This window comes from Vulpes vulpes, chromosome 4 (genome assembly GCF_048418805.1).
Source record: "Vulpes vulpes isolate BD-2025 chromosome 4, VulVul3, whole genome shotgun sequence".
Lineage (NCBI taxonomy): Eukaryota > Metazoa > Chordata > Mammalia > Carnivora > Canidae > Vulpes > Vulpes vulpes.
This window is the reverse complement of record NC_132783.1, coordinates 75,016,001-75,034,195: the sequence shown is the minus strand read 5'-3', so window position 1 is coordinate 75,034,195 and position 18,195 is coordinate 75,016,001. Positions and strand designations below refer to the sequence as shown.

At 37.3% G+C, this 18,195-nt stretch overlaps 1 protein-coding gene across 1 annotated transcript in view; it reads right to left on the bottom strand.

Moving 5' to 3' along the window:
- Nucleotides 1-2,206: 2,206 nt before the first annotated feature.
- Nucleotides 2,207-18,195, bottom strand: part of REEP3 (receptor accessory protein 3) — a 98,841-nt gene continuing 82,852 nt past the window's right edge. Inside the window, exons 6-8 of the mRNA XM_026013503.2 lie at nt 14,634-14,781; nt 6,358-6,503; nt 2,207-5,682 (exon numbers count right to left, since the gene is read on the bottom strand). Coding sequence (XP_025869288.1) covers nt 5,626-5,682; nt 6,358-6,503; nt 14,634-14,781 — 351 coding nt within the window. The 3' untranslated portion in view covers nt 2,207-5,625. The remainder of the gene's footprint in view (nt 5,683-6,357; nt 6,504-14,633; nt 14,782-18,195) is intronic.

Sequence of the window (18,195 nt, the reverse complement as noted above, 5' to 3'; positions counted from 1 at the left end):
TATCAGCACCATTTGTCCAACAATATTTGCTCACTTTGTGTTTTTGTGTCACATTTTGGTAATTCTTGCAAAACTTCAAACTCTTTCACTACAATTTATTTGTTATGGAGATCTGTGATCAGTGACTAATGAATAGCCTTTTTTAAGCAGTATTTTTTTATTTTTTTAAATTTATTTTTAAAGATTTTATTTATTCATGAGAGACACACACAGAGAGAGAGAGAGAGGCAGAGACACAGGAAGATCTGTGATCAGTGACTAATGACTAGTCTTTTTTAAGCAGTATTTTTTTAAATTTATTTTTATTTATTTTTAAAGATTTTATTTATTTATTCATGAGAGACACAGAGAGGGAGAGAGAGGCAGAGACACAGGAAGAGGGAGCCTGATGTGGGACTTGATCCCGGGACTTCAGAATCACGCCCTGGGCCAAAGGCAGGCGCTAAACCACTGAGCTACCCAAGGATCCCCTTAAGCAGTATTTTTAAATTAAAGTATGTATAGTGGTTTTTAGACATACTGCTGTTGCACATTTAATGGACTACAGTATAATGTAAATATAATGTTCAAAACATTCATTTGCCTTGCTTTATTGAGATATTTGCTTTATTGCAGTGGTCTGAAACCAAACTGGCAATCTCTCCATGGCCAGCCTGTATATTCTGGACAGAGTCAAAAGGGCTTACTAATGTTTTGGATTAAGAAGTAAGGAAAAGAAGGGAACCAAGGATTAAAAACAAAACAAATAAGCAAACAAAAACCTGCTCTGAGAGAAACCAAATAAATTACTCAATAATCTGGAAGAAATTCCAGCATAAGTGATCCTCAAATAATTTAAACATGTGTTTTTTTTTTTTTTTAAAAGCAAGAATTATTTCCCTTGAACTGCTATCCTATCCCACGTGGATACAGGCATTGTACAGAAACATGATAGTACTGCTCTATACAGCAGGCACTCAAGGAGTATTTCTTTTTTTTTTTTTTAAGATTATTTATTTATTTATTTATTTATTGAGACACAGCGAGAGAGAGAGAGAGAGAGAGAGAGAGAGAGAGAGAGAGAGAGAGACAGGCAGAGGGAGAAGCAGGCACCATGCAGGGAACCTGATGATTCCATCCCGGGTCTCCAGGATCACACCCTGGGCTGCAGGCGGCGCTAAACCGCTGCGCCACCGGGACTGCCCTCAAGGAGTATTTCTAAATGAAAAAATTGATGATACTCTGATTTGCACGTAATGCCAAAATCCCATACTCTCCTTCTCCCCCTCCCCCCTTCTCTTTGCCTTTAATCTGGGATTGCCAAATAAACTAAGGATATACTTGGAGAATTTCCTGTTTTTGCTGAGCAGTCTTTTTAGTATCCTACATGTATAGACAATTGCCATTTTTGTGCTTCAAAATTTCAGTTTCAAAGCATTATCTTATAAAAAGCAATTTAAAAAACACCACCAAAACCAGACCCTAAGGAGAGTGTTTCAAGGCCAGAATATTGATGGGTAGGTAAAAGGGAGGGACTTTCTTCCAGGGAACAAATGGATCGGTCTCTGACCTGATTTTTGTTCATGAATCTCTTTCTCAAGGCAGTGAACCACTTAAAGGGAGAATAAAACATTGGGAAAAATGCTGTAATTCATATATTCATTGAGTTTGTTTTGAATTTTTATTTACATGTCTAACTTCTTTGGATCATCACAAGGATATACCTCCTAATAAAGATGAAAACATAACTCCATTTGGAAATACTTTAACACATTATATAGCATAATGAAGTAACACACAAAAAAAACTTTTTTTAAACATAGGATTTCTCTTTAAAGCTTAAATGTGAGGCAGACAGACGTCTTACTTTAAAACAGATGGAACCCTAGAACATTTCCAGGATACATAAAACTGAATCTTGTGTTATATTTTATGTCTGAGACAGCTAACCAATACAAAATTGATGGCTGGGTTTCTGTACTAATTGTTTTTTTATACCTTGCCATTCCAAAATCCAAATTTAACATTCCAGTGTTTCTTTTTGTAATCCTATGACCATTCCAGAATGTATATGATTTTTTTATAATTTGCTCTGTGATTTGGAATCTTAAGTGTATGCATATGCTATTTATTATATAAATATATACACCTATATTATATACATGATAAGTGATATACATTTATGGAACCCAACATAGGTATCCTGACACACACAAAGAAATACAAGTTGTCGCTAATAAAATGAGTTTATTTTGTATTAAAGTTTTCAAAAAACACATTTGTAAAGTTAGCCCCACACTAGGCCTAAAAAAGCCTTTACAAAGAGATTAAAAAATTACAAAACTGCTTTCTCTTAACTATGAAACTACAGAGATTTAAGAGGTGTTAGAGGAGAAAAATGTTAATTCATGGTCAATTTTTAAAAGGTTAATATACAATAAATCTGTAGGATACTATTAGAAGATTAAATCTTAACCATTTAGAGGAAAAAGCTGTATTTTTCTTTCAGAAAGTTTTACTCTTAAATGATGTTTACTAAGAAATATACATTGCATACCACAGTAACAATGATCTCAAAATTACCTAATTGCTTTGCAAATGAATCAGCCTATACAGGAGAACACGTAGGAAAATGCTTGCCGATACATATTAACTCCTTAATTTTCCTGATAAAAGAAAATCAAAACAAAAATTTAGTCCATTCCAACTAAACATACAAATTACTGATATTTAATAGAAGATAGCACTGGATTATTTTTAACAACACAAAAATTCAAGTATTACAGAAGCTCAAACTACGTTATTTCAAAAAAGGAAACGAAAGAAGACGTATTTATCTAACCAGTGTTTTACAGAAATTTGGAATATTTACATATTTTGTAACACTGTAGAAATCTTTGGTGGTGACATATGGATTCAGTTCCCTGAAAACACTTTAATAATTTTGTTCCATCAATCTGTGTAGTCAAGTATTGATGATCAGTAATGCTGGCAGTTACCATTTTCTAGCCAAATCCACATACACAATAGTGACTCGTGTGGAGGGGATCTTGTGCAGGACCTACATGGGTTTACATACTAAATCACTTAGCAAGAAGACTTACTTCTGGCTCGTTTTTTATCCTAGGAAAAACATGGTAAACTAAAGAACAGATCAACTGTCACTTCCAAACAAACTTGGGAAATGGTTAATATTAATGCATAAATTGAATGAATATATAATAAAACAAAACGCCGGCTACAATTTCTGCATAAATATTAACAGCTACCATTATGGTGCCTTAAGTGAAGTTGTGCAGCATCTGATGCCCATTCACCAAATGGTGGTGGTGGGAAAGCAAGGCACTGTGGTCAAGAGATAAATTTACCTCCTTTAAAAGCACTGAACTCAAAAGCAGAGAAACAACAAATGACCTGCTCCACCTTAAGAGAGACAAAGATTTATAAGTGTATCATACAAAGTTCAAAGGAAAGAGCATGCTAAACCACACACAAGAGAAAAACAGCAAGATCTCAGAAATATAAAAAAAGGAGAGAAAGGAAATGATAGAAGAGCAAAATGACACCCACTGCTTATAAGGATGTAACAGTAGAAACAGATCAGAGGAGGCACTGCATGGAGAGATACAATTAAAAAGGACATACATCACCCCTTTGTGACCTGTGTTGTCTTTGATTCAACATTTTGTTTGCAGAAGTACAGAGGGATAAATAATGCCTCCAATTTAGGATAGTATTTATGAGTTTACTACAATTAAGGAACAGATTTAACAGATCGGCCTTGGAAAAGATAAAATGGAACAGAGCAGCCTGCACAGGTAATATTTTTATACAGAGTCACTTACATGACCTTGTCAGGCAACTGATGACACTGCTTTTGGGCAGGAAAGACAAACATAGTGTAGCACTTGTATTAGAAAGCCTGGTACTAGGCAATACAAATAAAACTCTCTTCCAAGAGTTTATCGTAAGAGTTCCTAGGAATTTTGAACACTAGGAGCTTTTCTAGATACTTAGGCTACAAATTAGTCAAGGTAGTAAAAATATCTTCACCTAAGCTATTCAGAAAATTAAACTCTTGGAGGAAAGAAGTTGAGTGAATTTTTTCTTGATGTATCAAGAATGTGAGATAGTCTAGAAAATGTTTTAAGACTTGTACCAAGAGAAATGTATGAATTAAACTAAGTACTCCTAAGTAAATATTCTGTTCTCTGCCAACACTCTGAGGGGGTCCTGAATATACACTGCCAGCTGGTTTCACTTCTTAAAAAGATAGAAAGGTCAAAGATTTCACAAATCTCGCCCACTGTGTTTTTCCTCTGGACAAACATAAGTCAAGTAAATTATCTGAATGGTTATAACTGTACAACTTGGACTACTGATCACTAAAACCACCACCAGAAGAAATACAGACTTCATAATGCATAGTTATCAGTGCCACCTAAAAACACTTCCACATTCCATAATTCAAAATTTCTCGTATTAAAAACTATTTTTCTAATATCTATTCTAATCACTTCTAGTACATAAGATTAACATCTGTATTTTGCATTGGCACCTCTCTTCAGGAAACCATCTCAGCCAGAAGATGAGAGATTTAAGTGATTCTAGCCAATATAGATTCATAAATCAGCAGCACACATCAGTGCCAAGCTTATGAATGGGCCGACTGTTGGATAACTTCATGACTCTGTTTCACAAAAGCAACTCTTTTTAAATGCTGAAAATGTAACCAGTGTTAACAAGAACATGCTAAATTCAACCACAATATAGGGCTTAAATGTGGAAAATTGGTTGATGTTTAGAATACCTTCTTACTTACAGAGGAGATAATTAATTAATTAATTAAAATAGTTAAATTTGAACAATTAGCTATATTTTCATATAATTAGAATCTAACAAATTTAATGAATGAAACCCACAGGAAAAGAGATGATGAAATTCAAGGCATAAATGTGACATGTTGGGATACGACAAATAACAATAAAAACAGTGTCAATAAAACTTAAATGTACAGTCGTAAATAAGTAAACAATTTTCAAGTGTGCAAAACTAGTCAGGAATAAAAGTGCTATGTGGATACCTGGCTTTCAAATATTTGTTTTGAAAACTTTCAGTTGATGGTGGCAAAACCAGGAAGTATTAAAAAAGTAAAAATTTAAAGAATATATAAAACACGCTGTATCTTACATTATGCCCTTGTCCTATCACTGCTGGATCAGAGGCTTATTAATTTCTATCCTCATGTGATAGAATATACACGGAGGTAAACACAATACAAGAGCACAAAGGCTGATGTATCTTAAACCGTAAAAAGACTCTTTTCAAGTATACTGTGGGTCTGTGTTTCATCGCAATATCCCAGGCACTCAGTGTTGTTGAGGAATTTGAAAATAGGTAACACAATTTTCTATTATTTCTGAAATATTATATGTATAAATAAACTTTGCATAACTACCTTTAGTAGTCAGGACATGGAAGTACTGGTGAATGAAAATAAAAGCTATTTAAATTTAGATGAAAATAAACCCTATCACTGCCACAATGGAAAGTATTATTTTAATATGTAAATCCTGAATGAATAATGTTAGCAAAAATGTCGATGGATTAGCATAATTTGTCTTGGGATTCTTGAAGTGCAGATGGCTAAAAATACACTTGTGGTCTCTTCTTCACTTTATATTTTAGTGACCCGTATCGCACCTGAAGAGAGAAATGTGTCATTATTACAAATTCGATGATTACTTTTGAACTTAGATGGAAATGAATAGTTCCTAGTCACGGTGATAAGTTTCTAACTTTTCTCATATAAAGAATCAATTATCCTAGAAGTATGCTTACGTATTCAAAAGTGGAGTTGGTACTAGTTCGAAATATGCTCAGACTATTATCACTAATAACAAATAAAAACATTAACTGTTGCTAATTGTGCTTTGCCTGGTCTATCAATTGTTCACAATGACCTGAGGCCATACACTGGAATCCTCCACTGCTTTCTGGACACAAAGACAATATATTATTGTGGATAAACTTCTGTTTCATCCTCACATAGGGTTGGCTCAAAGCCGTATCATGTAGTTATTTTTATTAGTTGCCCTCTGCTCATCTGTTGTAGGGCCAGCACTGGGTGCTCGTGACAACCCTATGACTAGCTCTATGAGAACACCATTTTTGACCTACAGAGGATGACTAGGGATTTGCCACTTTGTAAATTTCCAGCCCTCCTAAGGTATCCAATCTGAATAAAGAATTTAAAATGTAACTGCCGATCTACCCCTCTGTTCTTCACCTATGGATCATTAGCATCCTGAGTGGTAATGCAGTAAGGAAACCCTACGATAGGAATCTGTTGGGAAAACAACTCTGCACCTGACTAACCTCTTTGCGGCCTTTCACGGTTTTCACAGATTTCATGCTTTGCGATCTTCGAAGCCCTCGGTGTGTTAACATCTCATCATCTGAATACGGCCCCTCCGCTTCTTCATCTGTTTTCTCATCTCTGTCTTTCAGTGGAATTCCATAACCTAAACAAGTAGTCAAACCAGCATGTTTTGGTGAAAGGACAGCACTCCGTCTGATGCGCTTCTCTGCATGGTTTGCATTTGCCCCCGACTCCTCTCCTTTTTCTCATCTGGAACGTGCTCTCTGCCCTTTATCATTAATCTCAGCCCTGCGTACTATTCTGCATGAAGCTCATAATTCATTTCTTCCAGGAAGTTTCTCCCAACCATTCCTACTTTTTACTACACGTTTTTCAGAATAATTTAAGGTAATTGACTCCTGAGGAGGTAACACCTTGTTCGAAACTCAAAAGAATATAAGCAGGTGTATACTGAGCCAGATGTCTTCATGCACTCTAAACAATCTACGCAATTTTGTGTTTTATTTGTCATTTGTGCCTTTGACTTTAATTAGAAATGAAGGGTTTCCTCCAACCACTTGTGTCAAAACTTTCATCAAGATTGTGAATGGGAGGGTGAATTTAAAGGAGTCAAGTAATACCCAAAGGGGCTAGGACTTTGGGCACAATGGGCAGGTGATGGGGATGTTAAACCAACACTGTTGCAGCTACTGGGATAAAAACCAGCCAGACTGGCTACAGTATTAGAAACACCACAGGCTATGATGACAGATGTTAAGGAAACAGCCAGCATCAGGAAGGTCAGTAAGAGACTGTGTGGAGGTGTGCTAACAGGCTGCTTATTATGTGTAGCTACAAAAGATTTAACACTGGCCAATATGCAAACATCCAGGTAGTCAGGCTGGTTATTGTCAGGGAGTCTGACAGCATTCTGACACTGGGATTCAGAGACCTGAACACTCCTGTTCCTAAGGCAGAGGTTCTCAAGCTTAATAGAGCTAATTAGCAAAGACTTATTAGCACATATTAAGAGTCACTGGGAGAACTTGCTGCTAGGAAGACTGCTGGGCCTGGGGGGGGGGGGAGGGGGGCAAGAATCTACATTTCTAACAAGTTTCTAGGTGATGTTTAAGCTAGGAGCAGGGTCTGCACTTTTGAGCCACTGTTTGGGTGGAGCAAGACAGGGGCCCAAATCCAGCAAAAATGGAGAGCCAAAAAGATAAGCAGTTAGGTATAAAGACAAGGGTGAAGTTACAAGGCTCCACTAGGTTTCAAATTCTCCTTTAATAAAGATAAGAAGGATACATATCTAAATCTGCAGGTAAGAAAAAAGCAGCTTTCTCAGGTTCAGGAGGGGGCAAGGGCTGGACTTCTTGCACATAAAGAGAAATATACTAAATATACGTTTCCTAATCTACTCTCCCAGGCCATGAATAACTTGCGACTCACTAAACGAACCATGGAAGATTTGTTAATAAGCTTCTTAATCTCCTAATAAGATACAAGCCTTTAATTGTATATCATGCAAGTACAATTTTATGCTGCCAGACTTCTAGGGTAAAAATTAAGAAGGATTTGGAAGTAGACTCAGTCATAATTGAGGCCAGGATCCTTTGTTTCCCTGCATCAGTCCAAATAACTGTGTCCTAGGTAGAAAAGCAAGCACTTGCCAGGTGCTAGGGCTCGGGGAGCAGCAGCTTGGGGGAGGCACGAAGGCCAGTGTGGTGGCTCCAGGATGGGTTGGGTCACCGGTCCTGGGAGGAAGCTCCTCATACAGTATTAAGTGGGGAAAAAAACATACATTAAAAAAAAAAAAAAAAAAGTACATATAGAAATAAAGGAAAAAGAACAATGAAACCACTAGATCTCTTGAAAGTGGGCTTTTAGGTGATTTTAAGTTTTGTTTTTTCTTTTTAAATTTGCCCAATTTTATTTAAAAATTGTATTGTTTTTAATAATTGGGGAGAATAAACCAGAAAAAAGTTGTTTTTAGGTTGTCATTTCTAGATTTTTCTCCATCGCTGTTGCCTACACAATATTCCTAATGCCAATAAAACTAAGGTAAAACGTAGAATGGAGAATCAAGGCAAGAGTTAGAAAGGACGCAACTGTGACCAAGAAAGTTCTCTAAGGTCACATATGAAGCATAAGATTACAGGTCAACAACCATGGCCTTTGCTATTTTAATCACTTCTCACTGTATGAATATGATTAGGAATTGGAATTTCATTCAAAAGAGGATTAGGTACACACCTTCTTCTATCTTTGTTTCCAATTTCAGGTAACAAATCTTATTAGCTTTCTAATTATGGTTTCAGAGAAAATGAGGGGTTGATTCATTATTCCATTAATACTCGAAAAATTCTATGTGTTTGGCAGTGTGCTAAATTATGGGGATAGAATGATGAAGAAGACACAACTTTCATTTTTCACCCGAAGAAACTCTGGGTCCACCAGGGGGAAACAGACTTTAGCAGGCATTACAATACTGTACTAGATGCTATAAATCAAAGATGATGAGGTACTATGGGAGCCCACTGTGAGATAATTAACTCAGCCTGGGGGTGGGGGAAAATAGGTTGCGAGAGAGGACTTCTCTTAAGAGGAGATGGCTACCATCTGAAAAGGCTCATGATTCTGTATAACTAGCACATGATGGAGTGGGAGAACAAGTCAGAGGAGTTAATATACCTCATGCTACTGAGTTTGGAATTCATCAGAGAGCGATGTGGGGCCACTGAAGCATTTTAGGCAGAAGGGTGACATGATTACACTTGGAGTCTTTCAAAGATTCTTTTTACACTTCGGGGAATGAATCAGAAGTGGATGAAGACTGGAAGCAAGGAGGTTACTGCAGTATGGCAGGTCAGAAATGATGAAGTCCAAGGAGCAAAGACAGAGACAGTAGCCAAATTTGGGATCTATTAGAAGATGAAATTGAAAAGTTTAACTTAGCAATTTACTAAACCAAACTGTGCATAAAAAAAGAGAGGAGTCAAGTCAAATATCTTCACTAAAATATGCATTTTCTATTCCACTTAAAACCTGGAATTGAATATGTATGAACATTCTGCTGTGAGTGGTGGAAGTGTTAATCGAAGTTGTCTGAGGATTTAGAAGTTTGGAGGAGGAGGGAGACCTGAGACTACCAGAGAAGCCCATATCTGGGTGCCATCCCACAGTAGGCACTCAGCAAGTAGGCAGAGTGGCTTATGGGTCTGCTGAGCCCGGGCAAAGTGAAGCTTCTGGGGGCTACTGATGCCATACAAAAGTGAGGCTAAGGCTGGTTGCTTTACGTCACTGATGTACACTGGACAGAGCCCTTGCATGTATATTCCTGAGGAGCAGTGACTGGGGACCTAAGGCTGAGGAGCCTGTATGACCCTGGGGCTTTGGGGCCTAATGCTGTAACTGTTTGGCCAGCTTCAGCCCAGACCTCTGTGGACATTTTAGGAAACTGGCAGATGCTTTTGCAAACTGACCTGGTGTTCACACAGCTCCTACATCTTAGAGTTGGTATATTTTAAATTTTCCCACCATATGATAATAATAGCCAATATTAATCCAGTATTTAGCAACCCACTGCTTTAAGCAGTTTCTGCATATTAATACAAGTGTGGAATCACAGAAAGTCTGCCCTGGAAAGAGCCCTGGACCTATGGTTGGGGGATGTGATGTGAGTACTTCACCACCTCTTAGTGGTGAGACCCAGAGCGAGTCTTGCCTCTCTCCAGGCCTGTGTTTTATACGGTAAGGTGGTGGGATGGATGAGAGATGACCAATAGATTTCTTTCTTTCTTTCTTTCTTTCTTTCTTTCTTCTTTCTTTTTTTTTTTTTTTGATCAATAGATTTCAATGTGAATCCCAACTCTGACCCAATTGGACTGTCTGGGGCACCATGTTGAGGGCCTGTGAGCAGCGTGGGAAGGTGCCACAGTCCTGAAGCGATGTCTGCTGCTGTGGACAGGGAGCAGGGAGTACGCAGGACACCTATTTGCCATCTTTGACCAACACATCTCTAAGGCTGCTACCTGCTCAAATTATTTGAATTCGTAGTTCCAGCTCAACTGTCTAAGCGTAGACTTTTTATAAATGAAAAAGAGAACCTTGGATACCTCCTTCCTGTCACTGACTATGTAGCCCCTGACAGGTATTTTAATCTCCTTATGTCTGTTTTATTATCTAAAAAATAAGGATGAAGGGCAGCCCAGGTAGCTCAGTGATTTAGCACCGCCTTTGGCCCAGGGCATGATCCTGGAGTCCCGGGATCGAGTCCCACTCCAGGCTCCCTGCATGGAGCTTGCTTCTCCCTCTGCCTGTGTCTCTGCCTCTCTCTCTCTCATGAATAAATAAATAAAACCTTTAAAAAAATAAAAATAAAAAATAAGGATGAAATACTTAACCCATGGAGTCATCTTAAGGATTAAATAAATACACAAAAAGCACCTACAACAACAAAAAATGTGTGCTTTATTTCTTTATGTACTGCTATTGAAACTGAATATTGGGCCACTTTTAACTCATAAGGGAGCAGCAACGTCTTTGCAGAAAAAATATTCCCACTTATCACAATGTGGTGTTCTTTCCAAGGAGGTGAACATCATGTTCAAGGCATCCATTTTCTAACAATGAAGCATTTGGAGGGAGCTCTTTTTGCCACAGTGACAACAGGCAGATTTAATAACTTCATCAAGGGGTGCCTGGGTGGCTCAGTTAGTTAAGTATCTATCTTTGGCTCAGGTCATGATCTCAGGGTCCTGGGATGCAGCCTGGGTGGGGTTCCCTGCTCAGAGGTGAGTCTGTTTCTCCCTCTCCTTCTGCCCCTCCCCCCACTCGCGTGCAGGCTCTCTCAAATAAAGAAAATCTTTAAAAAATAAGTAACTTCATCAAAGCAGGACTTCTCTTGACTACTTAACCTCAAACCATTCAGAGCAGGCCATGATGAGTTTTCAAATTAGATTCAAATTTCCAGATATTTGAGCTGCTTGTGAACAAGCAGAGCATCTAAGGTAAATGTATTGATCACATGAACCAATAAACAGATTTTGCAATGTGGATGCAATTACCTCACTGAAAAACTTACTATTTTTTCTTGAGGAATTTTGAAAGTAGATAGTATAAATTTTCATGGCTAATACACCACGCTCCTGGTTAACCATTTCTCTTAGGCATTTGGTTTGTTCCAGTATTTTGTAACTATCAACGAGATGAACGTTTTTGTACATATATCTTTGAATATTTGTCTGATTATTTCTTTATGACATAGACCTGGAAGTTTCTTACTGAATTAAAAGGCATAAATTTTGATAATTACTGCCAGATTGTCATCAAAAAGAATTATTCCACCGAAATCTCATAAATAGAATACGAGAATGTTTGTTTCCCAACAAGCTTGCTGTGGTGATTTAAAAACATAGTCACAAATTCTGACACTTTTCTCCTTTTCCCTTAAATACATTTTTTATTTTTAAAGATTTATTTATTTATGAGAGAGAGAGAGAGAGAGAGAGAGAGAGGCAGAGACACAGGAGGAGGGAGAAGCAGGCTCCATGCCGGGAGCCCGACATGGGACTCGATCCCGGGACTCCAGGATCATGCCCTGGGCCAAAGGCAGGCGCCAAACCGCTGAGCCACCCAGGGATCCCCTTTTTACATTTTTTAAAAAGGTAATCTCTACCCCCATATGGGGCCTGAACTCATGATCCTGAGACCAAAAGCTGCATGCTCCACCAATTAAGCTAGCCAGGTGCCCCTCCTCTTCCCTTAAATCTTAAGGATGTTTGTAGATATGTGTCTCAACAAATTGCCTTAAGACAGAAGGGATGTTGCATGATTTCTGCCACTTTTCTTGGAACACTGGCTCGAAGAGCTTTTAGCCACCAGGTAAGGCCAGAGAAGCCCCAACTGTTTGAACCGTCAGCTGTGTGACTCTTTAGAGTGAATGCATCAGACATGTGAGTGAGGAAGAAGCCTTTGACAATATGACTCCAGCCCTATGTGCTGTTTCCCTGTGGCTGAATTAAGGCCCTGAGCAAGAACTACCTTCCTGAGCCCGTTCACTCCCAGATTCATGGGCAAAATAAATGAACTGTGACTTTTTTAAGGCCACTGTTTGTAGTCTGTTACACAGAAACAGGTAGCTGGAAAAGTTACCACCAGAATACTGCTAATTAAAAAAAACTTTTTGCCAATCTGGTGAGCAAAAATTACTATTACTATCATTTCAATTTACTGTTTCTTTGTGAGGCTGAGTATCTTTTTCATGTATTAATTGATCAGCTGTATTCTTTGGTAGAATTAACAATAATTGGCTTGTAAGAATCCTTTGGTTAAAATCCAAACCCTTTGCCTATATTGGATGAGAATATTTCTTCTAGTTTGTTTTTTATGGTGTGGAATATTTTTCCCTTATATGTTATACATTTTTTTTATACCAAACCTTTTGCCTATATCGGATGAGAATATTTCTTCTAGTTTGTTTTTTATGGTGTGGAATATTTTTCCCTTATATGTTATACATTTTTTTTATATAGAAACATCTCTCAAGTTTTTCCCTTATGTCTTCTGATTTTGATGTCATGCTTAAGAAGTCTGGCATATCCTAAGGATATAAATATATACTCAGGAATGTCCCACTATATTATAGTTTAGGTCTTAATCTTTTAAGTATTTTGATGAAAGGCTTAAGGTAGAGGTATAACTTCATTCCCTACCCCATATTCTAAGTCTAGCAATTATTCTGACACTGCTTATTTATCTGCCTTTCTCCCACCCACCTGAAAGGCCACCATCTTCATTTGATAAATTTCCATGTATGTCTGGACTTGTGTTTATATAGACTATTATTATCTTCTCTTCATCTATTCCTGTCCTGGGCTCTCATTACTTTTAAAAAATATTTTCAAGAGATAATATTTTTGTTAAATTTCTTCCTTAGGGAAAAAGAGCTCAGAATATATACCATTCTGTTGGAAATTTGGAACTTGGGCAAAGTAATGCATATTAAAATTTTAATTTCATAACTGAACAAGTCCCTTTCTTATACTGCTGCTACTTATTTCGTATCTCTAATCTTAAATTATTTTAATTTCATGCCCTAAAATTCTTTCTCTTTTTTAAAAAAGATTTTTATTTATTTATTCATGAGAGACATGCAGAGAGAGAGGCAGAGACATAGGCAGAGGGAGAAGCAGGCTCCATGCAGGGAGCCCAATGTGGGACTTGATCCCGGGTCTCCAGGGTAATAGTTCAAAGTTCAATGGTTCTCATTCTTACAGATATTACTACCTTAATCCATGGCCAATTCTTATTATCTCTTAGGTAACAGCCATCCACTTTGTAAAGTTATTCATTCTAGAGAGAACTCAGAAGAAAGTTCACGATTTTTTCTCTACAGGAAGGACTGTTATTTTATTTCCCAAATTGCTTTCAATATAAAGGATGATTTTTAACCTCCCTCAAAAGAAAACTACTTAAAAAAAAAAAAAAACCCAAATAGCCTTGTACCTTATGGACTTCAAAATATACTAATATATTAGTATATATATATACTATACATACTATATATATATATTGTCATGACTATATATATTGTGAAGATCATAGTTTTCAGCTGAACTTTGAACTAAAACTTTCTTACATGTGATAAAATGACTAAGGAGCTGTGTCTTTTTATTTATGTGTATATTTCTAAAATCAGCATAATTTATTAAAGTTTTAGTACATATCAACTATGCCATGTTCCTTATTTATATTAGAAATACCGACAAGTTAGTTCTTGAACTAGAATATTTCATTTCAACATATTTCCCATTGTAGTAATCCTATTTACAAACTGAGTCATCCCTTGTCACCTCCTTAGAACTTTTTATCTTGTGAGTCAATATCCTTATTTGTATGGCATTTATAGTAAAGAGTGTTTAACTATAAAAATTCTTAGATGTCACTACACAGTTTGAATATAAAGAGTACTGATCACAGGTCAGAACTGGCGCTGGTGGCGAGGAGGTTGGTAGTAACCACACCTAAGGCTTCTAAAAATTTATGGCAGCACAAGAGGCTACTGTTACTGTCTTAGTTGGATTATCTCTAGAGTCAACAAAGGCAAGCACCAACTTTATTAAGAGAAAATTTAGAGAACGAGAACTCCAGTTAAGTGTAAATTCACAAACATAAGCTTAAAAGTAAATTTTGTCTACTCAAATTCAGAGAGTTACCAAGTATTATTTAATATCCGCCTGGACCCACAAGTTCTAATTGTGAAAGAAAAATATATTAAAACAAACAAGCACACCTGCTGATTCACCGGAGACTGATTTACTTTTCTTTTTTGTTTCTTGTAGAGCTTGGTATGGTCTTTGGCCCACAGGCTCATCGCCTTGGATAGCTGTTAGATCATGCATACTAAAACTTCGTAAACGTTCAGTTATTGCTCCTTGGCTCTATTTAACAGAGAAGTGATAGATCCAAGAAAAAAAAAACACACTTTAAAATATTTCATATGCTTACATTTATATTTCTCCCAACATTTTATCATAAGGGTTACTGATTTTATTATGAAACTTTCAGAAAAGTTGAAAGAACTGCAGAGTGAACAGCCCTAGATTGTTTATAGTTTGCTATATTTTCTTTACCACATATCTACCATTTATCCACCCATCAACCCATTTTAAAAATGCATTTCAAAGAAAGCTGTAGACATCAGTACATTGCACTGCCAAACATTTCAGCTTCGTAATTTGTTTTAAATGTAAAAAAAAATATGTATGATGAGCTTACCCCCTCTGAGTAGACAGCATCCATTACTTTGCTCTCTCCTAAAACTGGCACTTTGGAGCTTATAATTTAGGAGAACTTTTTTTTTTTTTTTTTTTTTTAAAGATTTTACCTATTTGACAGAGAGAGAGAGAGAGAGAGAGAGAGAGAGCACAAGCAGGAGGAGTGGCAGGCAGAGGGAGAGGGAGAAGAAGCCTCTCTGCTGAGCAGAAAGCACATGTGGGGCTGGATCCAAGAACTCTGAGATCATGACCAAAGGCAGACGCCTAACCAACTAAGCCACCCAGATGCCCCCCGAAAAACTATTTAAAGTTAAAAGATACAGGGATCCCTGGGTGGCACAGTGGTTTGGTGCCTGCCTTTGACCCAGAAATCGAATCCCACGTCGGGCTCCCGGTGCATGGAGCCTGCTTCTCCCTCTGCCTGTGTCTCTGCCTCTCTCTCTCTCTGTGTGACTATCATAAATAAATAAAAATTAAAAAAAAAATAAAAGATACATTTTTTTTTTTTAGATTTTATTTTGAGAGAGAGAGAGAGAGAGAGAGAGAGAGAGAGAGAGAGAAAACGTGCATGCATGGGGGGAGGAGTAGAGGGATGGGGGAAGAATCTCAAGTAGACTCCCTGCTGAGCTCAGAGCCAGATGTGGGGCTTAATCTCACAACCTGGAGATCATCACCTGAGCCAAAACCAAGAGCCCATAGCTTAACTGACTGAACCATTCAGGCACCCTAAAGGTATACTGTTTTAAAGATAAGCTAAGTCAGGCATGGTATGACTCTACTTAGTACGAGGTTAAAAAAAAAAAAAAAAAAAATATATATATATATATATATATATATAAAGAATTTTGGACACAAAATGATATTGGGTTAATTAGGGTTAATTATTTCACTATCTGGCAAGGCATATCTACTACTATGAAATCTGACTTTAAAAGTCATCTTATTTATTTATTTTTAAGACTTTATTTATTTATTTGAGAGAAAGAAACAGAATGATCAGAGGAAAGGGAAGAGGAAGAAGGTGAAGCAGGCTCCCTGCTAAGCAGGGAGCTCAATGCTAGCTGATCCCAGGACCCAGACATCATGACCTGAGCTGAAGGTAGGCAGACACTTAACTGGCTGAGCAACCCAGGTGCCCCTGACTTTAAGTCATTTTAAAGCCTTAACAATATGATAGACATTGGGCACGTGTGGGTATTTAAATTTAAATTAACAAAAATTACCTAAAATTAAAAATTTATTTCCTCAATTGCATATTTCAAATGCTCAAAGGCCACATGTGGCTAGTGGCTACTGTACTAGATGGCACAGATACAGAACATTTCCATCACTGCAGAAAGTTCAAGAATTTTCATCACTGACCAGCTCTGAAAGAGACATTTCTGAACTTTACAGATCTAACTACATTTCCCCCCAAATATAAAAGGAAAAAATAATTTCTAAATTTAACCACTTTGAAAATTTCCATAGCATACAGATGATTCATTTCTTATTTATAGCTATTTTAAAAATGTTCTTTTAAAGGTTTTTTACTCTTATTATTTCTTCACACATATATGAATTTATGATTGCCTCCTGTTAGAATTTTACTGTAGAAACTCATCCCTAATGGTGCATCTCTAAATTTCTAGATTTCAAAGCCTGAGGCACTGTAAACATTTGGATACTATTATATTTTACACTGAAAAAAGATCTTGATTCTGCCACTCTGGGTCAGTGATATCATATTATGTCAAAACCAAATGCCATTTCTATGCCCCACTTAGGGTCTCTACAACATTTTTTAAATTGTGGAAAGAAATTGTTAAATTAAAGGGTCTATATTCACAATAAAAAATAATTGGGTTCCGCACATCTTTAAACATTCTTGCCATGGTTTAATCCATTATACTTTCTTCCTCTTTATCAGGTATCATTTTAAAGATATTGGGGACAGAAGACATCAGACATGCACTAGAAGGAAGTGACCAGTGCACATCTGAAACAGACTCTTTGTTTTCTCAGAATTCTCTTTATCCCAACTTGGTATTTCTTGACTTTTTACCTACTGCCAAACAGATGATAACTGACATACACACATGTGTATACCCGATACCTGACTCAGGTGCAATTTCTGAGGCGGTCTGTAACTGCCAAACCCTCCCACTCAAGAAAGAACATCTCAAAATGCAAATTAGTCAAAGTGCCACTGAATCAATCTAGCATTATATCATCTACAAACTTTGGTATCTTTAATGAGCATAATTCACAAATTACTTAGAGCATACCTCACAAATAAACTCATACATTATTGTTAGTTCTATTGTTGTGCTGTGTATATCTTGTCTCCAGGGGAGGATTTTCAGAAACTAAAGGAGATTGACTAATTTTAGGCTTCTTCTATTCTCCTAGTGTATTGGTATGATACGGATAGTGAGCATGTAATAAGTAGGCAAAATATTCTCTTTTTGCCTCTTCTTTTTCATTGCTCTTGACTGCTAGAGAGTTCTCCATAGACAGCAGTGTGTTTTACTGTAACTATATAAGCAGAGGTTTGGCAGGTATGGTCATGGGCTGACACAGGTAGATGATACCATCCACTAGGGGTTTGCTTCAGGTTGACTTTATTTTTTTATTTTATTATATATTTTTAAGATTTACTTATTCATGAGAGACATAGAGAGAGAGAGGCAAAGACATAGGCAGAGGGAGAAGCAGGCTCCTCACAGGGAGCCCAATGCGGGACTCGATCCTGAATCCTGGGATCATGCCCAGAGCCAAAGGCAGATGCTCAACCGCTGAGCCACCCAGGCATCCCTCAGGTTGACTTTAATAGAGGTGTCTGGACTTTAATGGAGCTCTTGGGTAACCAACCTTATAGCCCCAAGTATTATCAATATCCTCAAGGCTTAAAGGAAGGTGAAGTACTGCAGGCAGAAGCAAAAGGGGGCTGTGGCCACTCTGAGGACTCCCAACACTTCAACAGCCATTACTGCCTCAAATAATTGGGTTTTCCACTGTATGTTTTCTTATGGGCCCAGAACAGAACTAATGTGGGAAGAGAGAATTAATTCAGTATTGTGAACTTCAAAAACATTA